Here is a 12,005-nt window from a genome sequence, read left to right as displayed (position 1 = left end):
GCACACGCAAAGACTGATTTATAGGATCCAAAGAGAGAGAGCCTAAGTCGTGCAGCTATTTGCATCCTCCTCACATACAAACGTGCACTGATAGAAAGTTTCCTGCCGAGAAAGAGAAGTGAGAGATGCTCGGGAGGGAAATCTCACCTGTAGAGAGATAGGTCTAGTCTGTACAAAGCCAAGAAACTTCATATTATGTTGATGTTTGGTTTTTTTTTCTGCCCTCAAATCCATAGGCTAAGGATTACAATAGAGGCAGGGCTTGCTGCAATCACACTACTTAACTGCTGCTCAGCAGGTTTCTGCCCCTACATCTGAAGGCATCTCTCAAAGTCACAGCAGGGCAGAAGTAACAGGAAGGATGTGAAGTGAGCAAAGCATCCCAGCACCAGTAAAGGAGGGCAACAAGTGGTGATATTTATCATGGCAGAAGATTAACACATCAGATCAAAGCTGAAAAGCATCACAACAGGTTTTGGGGTTTGTTGGTGATCATCTGGGATCTGCATTTCCTCACCTGACAGCTACCATGGATGCTGGGAAATCATTGGCTCAGATAAATTCCTCAGTGGAGCAGGGGGGAAGAAGTGGGACTGCAAAATCTAAATGCAAAACTGCAACTTCGGATATTTTCCTACCTCCAATAATCTCGAAGCTGAGTGGGAGCTGACTGCAGAGTGAGCATTCCTTCCCTAACGCTGAAAAATGCTCTTTAATCTTTTCATTTGGATAGGGCGAATGTTAACGTAACCAACACCCAGCTTCTCCCTGGAGTTCAGTTCTGCCAGCTTTGAATGCAAAGCAGTTCAGCTCCATCATTCAGAGGCAAATACTGTGTGAACTTTAAAAGCCCTGTTTCCCTCAATATCTAACAGAAGCTGGCTGAAGGGCCTCCATTCAGCACACCTGACTTCATTCAGTTGTCCAGTAGCAAATGTAATACTTTTGCAGCAAGCCTATTAGCTGCAGTAACTACTGCATTCCTGAAAGAGCTCAGTAACTATGCTTCCTTACACTCTGTGTGTCTAGCACCACAAACTTCCTACAATCTCCAGTCATCATGATCTGAGGCACCTGCATCCCAATAGAATGAGTTTACTCCCTTCATTTGAAATTCAACCATTTCTCACATATAAATGGAATCCGTGCTGTTTTGCCAGTTTACTCTGACAGGTTCTCTTATTAATAATGACCATTGCACACTGAGAAATCTAATGAATCTTTGCCCACATTTCATATTAAGTATAGCACTACAATTTTGGGCTTTTTTTCCCCCCTCCTGCAACAGAAAAGATATTTTGATGTAGAAAGGATATCCTTCCTGCGGAGATAACAGCTCATATCCACCAATTATATCTAACAAGTGTCAAAGGTCTCCTAATCATACCAGACTCCTCACCAATATCCAGTACAATGACAGATGGTACTTCAAGTGCCTTCTCTTGAATTAAAAGCACTTAACAGGATTGTAACCACAGCATGGGCAAATTAAGAATAGTTCTAGGTTCCATTTGCCAAGAGGTTTGAAAGTTCATTAATAACTTCCCTACAATTAAAGAGGCAGAAGAAAGATGAGTGGAAGAGAGACTGTTAACGACGCATGTGACTCAAACCTTCTGCTAAATTTCATAGTTGAGTCATAAGGTGGGTGGGGGGGCGTCATTTTGAATTGTAATATCATATGAGCATCACAAGCAATCAGCTGTTAGAAAACACCGTACCTTGGAAAGAAACAAAGAACAATGGAAAGTTCCAGATACATTTTGCATGGTGTACATCTGATCGTCTGAGTTGCCAAGCTATCCTAACTGCAAGAACGTTTCCAGCTAGCAAAGGCTTTTAAGATATCTCCTTAGCATTTGATGCTTTTTTTCCTTCCGATAGCAGCACTCCTGAATTAATTTCTTTGCAGCTGCCTTCAACTTTTCTGATGATTTTAAATGGGCACGGAGAGGGCTGTGTGTTCTGACTGCCAAATATCAACTACAGGCATAACCCAGCAGCTACTAGAAACAGCAGCATAGATTGCAGAACAATTAACAAAGGGACAATTTTGTATTTTGACTATATTTTAGCCACCAAGCAAGAAAGCTAATGGGGACAATAAACAACACTGGGCCAAGTAACTGCTACCCCTCCTATCCCTTTAAAAATAAACAAATGAGAATTGGTATTAGCAAGACTACAGACTGTCATATGAATACTACAGAACAACAGAAGCCTCCAGCAGTGAAAGTCCCTCAACATAAGTTAATACGCTGTACGCCCCAGCAGCAATAGATACTTGAAAATTGCATTACTGCTATCTTCCTCCACGATGTAAGGCAGCATGAAATATACGAAATTACCTTGTCTGTACTTTTCAAGCATGAGTGTAATCCTAGGCAGACTGAAACACATTCATTTGTTCTTGCAAGCTTCCCTCCTTCCACCAGCTGAACTGTTTGTTGGGAGCTTTCTCTACAATAGGAAGCTAATAGGTAGATGTTTACTGGAACACTAACCAAAAAACAACATATTATTTCCACCAACTTTTGGACCACATCTTTTATCTGAAGACCAAAACCTTATGTAAATTGTTTTGGCAATTTTAACATACTAAGATTGAAATTGTTATGATTAAACAGCTCATTTATTTACTTCGATTCCCACTTTATCCTTTGTATTTGTCTGATGTGGGGAGACACTTCTCAGAACAGCAGGTAGAAGAATAAGGTTATATAGAAATATGCAGGTCTACATGAATAGCTGATGGAAAAGTCAAGGAATGCCAGGGCAGTCTAGTGAGATGACAAAGTCTATCACACAGCAATGCTTTTCCTTTCATTACTTTTGCTCTTTGGAGATTTCCTCTCCTCTGTTTGGTAGAGGCAGGTAAGAGGGTATAGAACAGGGCACAATTATTTCATACATTCAATACATTCATAACATTATCTTACTTAAAAGCAGCAAGAAGGCTTCTTCCCACAACAAATCTTGCAGTTACTCAGGTCAAGTTGAGAGGAAAGATTTAAAGAAACAAAACTAAAAACAAACAAGCCTTTTACTAAGTTAATCATTCCTAGCTATTTCTAGAGTCCTCTTCTAGAGAGAGAGAAGATGATAACCCTGGGAGAAGCCTCCTTGCTCCTACAAAGCTGTAACAGCTCTCTCTGCCTAAGACTGGTGAGGACTGCTTGCCCCATGGCTTTCAGCCAGCAGAACCACAGCTCACATGAGCCGTCTGCTCCCTGCACCATCACAACCGGTTCCTGAGATACATCAGGGAGGCTGCAGGTAACCACACTCAGAAAGCACAAGGATTTACTCAAGCTCCTTCACTTCAAAAAGATTGTTTTGTATTCTTTTTTTTTCTACTTGTTATTGCATTTTTATCTTGTATTCAGTTAAGAACTTTATACATCATGAGCATCACGCTTAGAAACATGCATATTAAGAACAATCCTAAGGAACTCAATCCCATGCCTACTTGTCTACCATGCTCAGTCAGGATTAAAACATAACTCCTTAATGCATCTCTAGGAGGAAAACAAACAAATCAAACACCACCAACCTCCACCCCCCCCTCCAACGCCCAGCCTTCCCCCCATCCCAATCTCCAATTTCTTTCCTATATGCACAACACTGATAGTTCCTGAAACTCAAGTCAGTGCTGTGACAGGAAAGTTGTATTCATTTCCCAAGTGCCTACAATGAAGATAAAGTTCATACAGCAATCTCTGCTTGCTTAGCTTAGAAATTGAAGAGCTATGGCAGAAAGAAAAGAAATTGGAGACCTGAACTGTCAACAATTAGCTTAGGAAATGTCCTTGTATCACAGCTGTAGCTTTGTATTCTTCCCGGAAACACCCATTCTAATTCACACATCCTTGGCTAACGTAAACACTGAAAACAAGGAATACAAACATGGCAACACGACTGCAAGTCCACATTGCACAGTGCAGCTCTGAAAAATGGATCCAGTCTATAATATCATGTATGTCTATCAATCAGCTCCCAAGAAAGGCTTCATTTCCAGTTCTATTTTGGAGGTTAAACAGAAGGAGAAGGAAATATTTTCTTTTGAAATAACACGTATCATTCTTTCTAACTGCCTATTTCTATGAAACAACGGCTTTGTCCTCAGCGCTCTCCCCTCCTCCAAAAGCTATTAAGGCAGAGTGAAAGGAGAGGAAGCAAAGCTCTCAGTGAGAGGGAATGAGTGTTCACAATCTCATCTCCCCTTTTCTCAGCACACAGACATCCAATGATTAGATCTGAGTTAAAGCAATAGCTATTGGACAACACCAAACTAGATGATTAAAACAGAGTGAAGAGTTCGAGTAATTATTAGCCAGATTTGAACACCAGGGTTTGGAGCATTGCATTCCCTACATCACTGTGACTACAGAGGAATAAAGGAATGGCAGCAGCTTCTTCAGGCACCCCGCAACCACAAAGTCAGTTTCTCATGTTCACTAATTTCATAACCTTCACAAATGGTTCACATCCACACATACACTCTGTGGTAATCCAAAAGAGCAACATTAACACACACCCGATCAAATCTACACTTAACTTCTCCTGGTGCTGCACACATTAACTCTGCAGACAATCCAGTTGTGTAAAAAGGCAAAGAGAGAACATGAGAGTGTGAGAGCATGAAGCCTGAGGAAAGCCCTCCCCATCACAGCTTTCCTGATACCGCTGACAGTGCCAACGAGAGATGCTTCCCTGTTCATAAAGTGATAACGTGCAGGACCTTGATTAATGCATATTACTCAGGCAGATGAATTCAAATCTACTCAGCAACTTTCACAACCTGGATGAGCCCGATTAATAGCCGTGAGGCACGAAAATTCCTATCTGAATTTCTGCACACTATAAAAAAATATTTTAACAGTGAAATCTAAAAAGCATTTATTTCCGACCATAGATGAGTTTCTCACCTAAATGGCTCCAAGTGAGGGGCCAGGTTAGGATCTTCCAGCTACTCTCAGGCAAAAGAAGATGACTGCAACATTGCTACTATTCTTATCAGTACCCCCAGCCCAGGGATCTGAGTACTGTTATGGCAATAGTTGCTATATTATCTTGTGATGGCAAGGGTATTATGATACATTTAATGAGTACTTTTCATACCAGTATCCTAAGGTACAAAATTATACATGTACTGTGGATGAATATGAAGTGAAAGACTATGGAGTTTATGGTCACAGAATCAAAGAATGGGTTGGAAGGGACCTTTAAGATCACCTCCTTCCAACCCCCTGCTGTAGGCAGGGACACCTCCCTCTAAGCCCAGGTTGCTCAGCCCCATCCAGCCTGGCCCTGAATGACGGCAGGGAAGGGGCATCCACAGCCTCAATGGGCAACCTGTGCCAGTGTCTCACCAGCCTCGCAGTAAGGAATTTCTCCCTGATATCACATCTAAATCAGCTTTAAACTGGAAGAGGGCAATTTCTGCTCATCCTGTCACTACAGGCCCCCATAACAATGTCATCCTAAGGAAGTACATTGAAGTCAATTGTATTTTCAGTCCAGATGCAAGCTCTAATCTGCAGTACATGCATAATGCCATATAATATACTTTCATATCTACACTCCCACTTGTTTCACCCAAGCAGACCTATGGAGGGCCTGATGCAACATCTCTATGGCCAGATCCAGCCTGGATCAGATGTGCGAGACATATCTTTATTTCTTATTTTTTTTAGGCTTTGGAAAGTTCTTTTTCCTAATAGTTCTTCCTGAAGCTTAATAATTAATTGAAACTACTCTGGATACAACTCCAATGGTACATACTGAGACTGGTCAAAATGCAGGTAGAGGTTGTCTACTTCATAATTTTTAATAGTGAATTTGCAAGGTATATCTCTATATATTTAATACTGAAGCAACTTAACCACATACATAGGTATTTTGTCTTAATGCATAATTATTTATTGTTATTTGTTGTCTTGACAGGAATCAGACCAGAAAAGAATTAGAGAAAAAACAGTAAGCAACACTGGGGAAAAAAACAACAACCCACCTCTCCCTCTGGCATCATTGCAAGTATCAGCTTCATGTCTGAAAACCTCAAGAAAAAAGTGACTGATAAACAGATGAGCTGTCCCAAACATCACATGGATGACAGAAAGCCACTCAGCTAAGGAACAGACTGTCTTACATCTGTGTTGAGTAATCAAACACTATAAAAATCAACAAAGGCAAAACTGAAGGGAAAAAGAACATATCCTGAGAGGTCTGTAAAGGGGTTTTGTCGCATACTGCAACTCCTGTTGTGGCAGCATAGAACAGATCTCATAAAAATCATCAGGTAGCAATAAAATGATCTCAAAAGACCTGCTGGTGAGCCAAGACTGCAAAAACAAACAGGTTCAAGAAAAAAGAAGTTACAAATTTCTACCACTCATTAATTTGGGCACTCAAACTACCTGAAATGGATCAGAAAAATAAATCGCAAACAACTTGCCAATACAAACACACGCACAGTTTAAAATGTTATTCACACTCCCACATGAAGTAAGAGGCTTTCTGGAAGGACACTCGAATTGTATCATTTATACAGATCTCACGTGTTCAGATCCTGGACAGTTTTGTAGTATTTTAAACAATCTTTACACAAGCAAAATATGCATTTATTTCAGAATATGGATAACTGCCATGCAGCTTTTACTTAAAAGAAAATTACGGACTAGAAGCATTCCATCTGCATGCGATCAGTACAGCAAGATGTAGAAGCTCTAGGATACTCGAAGCCTGCCCTACACAAAATTACTGTATGAGAGACTGTGAAAGTTAAGAAATAGAGGAGAGCTATTTTCCAGAGGAGCACCAAAGGATGGTAAGGTGTGCAGATGGAAATGATGGGTTTTGCAGGCTTTGTGATTATGATTCTGAAGTGCAAAGAGAAGAATAGATTTACTGCCACTTACAGAAGGTATTTGCACAGACAGTGAACAGCTCTGCAGTGGCAGTTCTCTACCATTCTCAGTATTGGAAATATAATGTCCACATAGTCACGTATGACAACCAAAGGGGCTGGTTTGTGTTTAATATCACTGGTTTATTTGCTGAAAGAAGTATCTACGGTTCCAATTTCAAGTGTTGAGGTAGTAAATGTATTTCAAATAAAGATTCCTCAATCTGTGTCTACTAAATTATGCAGCATCAAGAACTGTAAATCACTTTCTCATTGCTGTAATAAAATATCTTACGGCTAAGGGAAGCAAACAGATCTTCACATGAGAAAGATATATAGATAGTTTTTTCAACCTTGACCTTTGTTGAAAAAATCCTACATGATTTTATGTTCAGCTAACTGGGAAAAAGCATGTGAGGCAAAGAATTAGCTTGGATTTAGTAGGTTTAGGGACAGGACTATCAATTGAGCAGAACTTCAATTACAGACTAATTTAATGTATACCCAAGTACATTACTGCAATTCAATAAACATCTCTTCAGAATTAAACAATTCCAATTTGCTTTCATTTCAGTCTGTATATATGTGTTGCGAATTTGCTATTACCCACGCTAAAATTAGCCAGACTAGAAGTACTCATCCATGCAATCCCAGTGTTTCACAGTGCTGCATCAAGCTAACCTCAAATGAACCACTTAACTTTGCCTGCTTACTAATACAGCAGCACAGAGCAGAGGAGTGTGCCTTCCCATAACAATATTCCTCTCCTCAAGTTTCTCTGCCTGGGTAATTCAGCAGTGAGTCTACCAATGTCCATCATGTTGGATGTCCAGCCATTCACATTTACAACTCACTCTTCTATTTTTCTCCTCCTCATACTGTTAAACATGAAAGTGTCAGGCACATGCCCAACTCTGCATACTCTAATATTGGTTGCTCTGGAAGACTGCCTTCCCTCTACTTAACAATTTTACAGTACCAATATGCTGCTTTTGGCAACTCGATTTCATTTTAATCATAAGTTAACTCCTCTAACAAGTGAGATAGTAGATAATTTGGTGGGAATTAAAAGCATTTCGCACCTAATCTGAACATTCTCTTCATGATCAGTGTAGCCTGAATATCTACAACATTGGATATTTAAAACATTGTGAAGGTGCTAGTGCTAAGTGACAGAAAAAGTTGCTAAAAAAGTACTACAGTAGAACAAAGTGATCTCATTTCTCCAACAGTCCTCTATCTCCATAACGTACAAAAGTTTTGATCAATAAAACTATATTCTCTGAGAAGATTCCTTCCACCCACATCAGTATTGCCTTCAATAGACACTAAAGCAGTCTAAGGGGAGACTGTCACCTTCTGGTTTGTTCTCCTAAGACACAGTGAGCATCCTTGTGGTGCAGCTTGGGTAACATTAATAAAGCAGCGCAGTAAATAGCATTTCATTCCGTGCATCATGGATGTTCTTAAGCAAATACCACCTTGCACGTGTCAGGCACAGCATCACCTCCTGAATCACAGTTAATAAGAGAGCTGAAACCTCCAGCTTCCATTAAGAGCTACTGATATCTGTACTGTGTGCTTCAGGACATCAACAGAATCATTCCAGATCACCTGCACCCAACAGTCTTGAACAGACTCTTCTGACATGCAACACTACCATAGGATTATTTGTGTCTGATGAAATGTAAAGCAAGCCAGACGAAGCTGACTGACAGATAAACTATTCTGCTGACTGCATTAAAATTATCCACAGCTACCATACATTACTTCAAGAGCTCATGAAGAAGGCTGTATTCAGATAAAGCTTTGATTCAAATACTTGTTTTAAGAAAATGATTGAAATTCATGTCACTTTTACCCATTTTTCCTACTTGAATCTAATAGGATTGAAAGAAAGAAAGGCCCAATAGGACGTCAAATTTTACACACAGTTGACACAGGAGGAAACGCTCAACTAACACCAAGTTGCTGTATTAATACAACTTACCTTTCACTATTAGTTCTGCATAATTTGAAACTCCAGATCCTCCATCTGAGCGAATGACACACCGGTATTTGCTGATGCTGCGCTGCAAAGTGTCAGCAACGCTGACGGTAGCAGAGAAACGCCTGTGGTTGACGACTCGAGTAACCATTAATGCTGTGTCCCTCCCATTCCACTGCTGTGAGGACAGATGAAAACATCTCACATCACAAAGGCACACAAATTATTCACTCTTCGTTACTCTTAAAACTGCTCAGACCTTCACTAGGTTAGATTTTGTACGAGTACAATTCATTCAGGAAAAGACAGCTGGTAACGTCCCTGAAAAATTTACAGGCTTTCTGGGTTTTATGAAGTAGTGGGCTTAAATGTTCTTATATATTTAAGTTTTTTGTATCTACTTAAATTCTGACATATTTTTGTGCGTTTGATGTGTTATGTATACTGAAAAGCCTGGAGAGTGACAGCTAAGACTATTTGTACTGGGTATATCCAGAAGCTTATCCAGGACATGAAAATACTACAAATGAATGCATTTTGTACTCCTGTGAAAATACTATAAGTGAACAGATTTTATAAACCTGTCATTTTCAGGCATAAAACTTTGTTTCCAGAACAATTTAAATACATTGCTTGGATGAACAGCAATGTTTATATGTCCAGCAATCCTCAATAAATCTTTCTCCACCAATGCCATGCAGCATTTTCCCAACTGGAAAAGTGACAGATGATGAATTAACTGGAAATCAGCATAAACACCTGAACTTGCTCAGTTGGTCTATTTTATTAGAAACCTCAATGGAAAACACAGAGTCATTGTGCCAGTTTCCAGTAATCAATTTTGGGAAGTATTTCCAAGGCTGTTTTCATTAAATCCTCCAGTTTAAAAGAATGGAAACCAGGATCCCCCTACCAATGATGATTTCCTCCCAAATCCCTTCTTCTCTTTGGAAAAAAGGTTCACAGTGCTTCAGATCAGAAGTTTTTTCACACACATATAATCTTTCCGTGGAAAGATTTCACAGAAATAATTCAAAAAAAGATATAGAATAAGCCAAAATATGTTTCTGTTAATGCTAAAAGTACAACATAGGCCAATAATTTTCAGGCTAAAAGGTATATTTTAAGATAACAGCTTTAATAATGTACAGTTAGAATGACTGTTATTTTTACAGAACGCCAACCACATTTCTCACCAACACAATCTTTTTCCCGGTATTAATTTTTGTTTACACCATTAGTAAACTGATTCTTGCCTGAGTATTTAGACTAGTGCAAGGTGGAATGATACAAAGATGGTAACAGATATTCAGAAGGTTATTTATGAGGAAAAACTCACTAATATGGATGCCTTCGCTGGGAAATGCTGAAGCAACCTCCACCAGGGAGCAATCTCCAAGAGATACTGCCTCAGTGGTGGTCAGCCCTTAAATGAGGTCTAGAGGAGGTGGAGTCAAGCTCCACCCCTTCTGGGACCACAGCTAAATTAGTCTCACCTGTGCTCCCACAGCTGACCTAACATTTGCCTCAGCTGATTAATCAGAGGTTCAGGCTGTGATTACCAATTTCAAACAATTTTCAACTCAACTATCTTCAAAGTCTCCAGAAGAACTCTAGTATAGAATATGGCAATGCTGGAACTCCACAGAGCCAAGTACTCCAAAGGGCACAAGTAATAACTTTGTCCTTCACTGGCAAACAGCACTCCACCCTTCCAGTTTGCTAAAAGCTCCATTTCTAACTCCAGAACTGAAAATCACTTAAGTTTGTCACTACGTGAATAGCACAACACAGTTTTTGAAGTCCAACCAGTAGAATGAAAATAGACACAAAGAGAAGGAACTCTTTGGTCATTTAGTGAGCAACCAGAGGAACATTCTGCTATCAATATAGAGCCAATGCAGAGCAAAAGCCAACGGAAACTGGGAGGAAGAAACAAAATGAGTACAAACTGGCTTTGTCCTTTTATAACATACCTTAAGGAATGTTTTCATCTCAACATACTTCCCTCAGCCTTTGTCAACAATATTTTTGGAGGGCAAAAGGAAAGAAGACCAAAAATTAAGCAGAAGGGAGGGATTATTGCACCTGTTCTGCCTTTTCTTTTTTATGAAGGAGTGCTTACAGGTCTGAAGATGTATGTTTAGAACTAACATTTTGCTGGCCACTTTTTCCATCTTCTGAAGCACAGTTCTGCATTTTATCATCTTGAATTCTGATCTGGAAACAACTCAAGGCAGTTCTTAAAGGATTTTGATGATAAACATTTGCCCCACCACCCTGCTGTCCTCTGTCTATTTATTTTACTTGAAAAAATTGCATCACTTTACCTGAAGCCAGAGTTTGTCATGCTGGGACCACTTCCCCCCGGCAATGCACTGGAATGTCGCATTCTGTCCCACATTAACCTCCACATTCTGAAGCCGTAAGAAATGAGGTGCTTTTCCTAACAAGAAATGCAAAGAATAGGAAGGGTAGAGCAAGGCAGCGATTGTGTTACACCAACACAGATATCAGAACAAAGCAAGTCATCCTACTCCTGACAAAGAGATTTAGCAAAATAAAGCTGTCCCTCAGTACTGAGCTACTTGGTGCAGAGCAAGGGGATCTTACAGATCTTTCATGGTCACCAAAGCAATTTGTTACTCCCTTCTATTAAGAGTAACTGAGAACATTTTTTCTCTTTAGGAAACTGTGGCTCTACCAAGGGCAAAATGAAATGAAATTGAGGTTGTCAAGTGTGTCTGGCCAAAACAAATTTGTATAAAGAATTTTCTCCTTTCAATTGTATTGACTATCAAATACATCCTGTAACTGTGGAGTAACAATGCCGCTGATATAAAATCACTGATATTAAATGAAACATTGATATTACTGATAAGTGTTGGATTGCTGCACTGGTTAATAACGCCAATATCTGCTTTTTGATGACAATAAATTCAGTATTCGTTCAACACTAAACCACCAACATCCAAATGCTGATATCACCAACATATTTTGTGACAGCAGAAAAAGATCATCTGATTAGCTTTGTGCTTGCTGGGCTTCAGAAGGAAGTTTGTGCACCAACCAAATACTCTCAGAGTAGGACACACAACAGCCTTCTAATAC

The 12,005-nt window shown here is 39.7% G+C and overlaps 1 protein-coding gene across 10 annotated transcripts in view; it reads right to left on the bottom strand.

Annotated features, from left to right (window-relative positions):
* Positions 1-12,005, bottom strand: part of LOC146755455 (receptor-type tyrosine-protein phosphatase T-like) — a 353,697-nt gene that overhangs the window by 181,432 nt on the left and 160,260 nt on the right. For all 10 annotated transcript variants that reach the window (XM_085525430.1, XM_085525437.1, XM_085525436.1 and 7 more), the window contains 2 exons: positions 11,225-11,340; positions 8,898-9,072 (listed from right to left, as the gene is read on the bottom strand). In XM_085525430.1, coding sequence (XP_085381556.1) covers positions 8,898-9,072; positions 11,225-11,340 — 291 coding nt within the window. The remainder of the gene's footprint in view (positions 1-8,897; positions 9,073-11,224; positions 11,341-12,005) is intronic.

This window comes from Coturnix japonica, chromosome 32, assembly GCF_054131305.1.
Source record: "Coturnix japonica strain WE chromosome 32, WE-NBRP24, whole genome shotgun sequence".
Classification (NCBI taxonomy): domain Eukaryota; kingdom Metazoa; phylum Chordata; class Aves; order Galliformes; family Phasianidae; genus Coturnix; species Coturnix japonica.
Note: the sequence above shows the minus strand (reverse complement) of the source record. Positions and strands in the feature narration are given on the sequence as shown.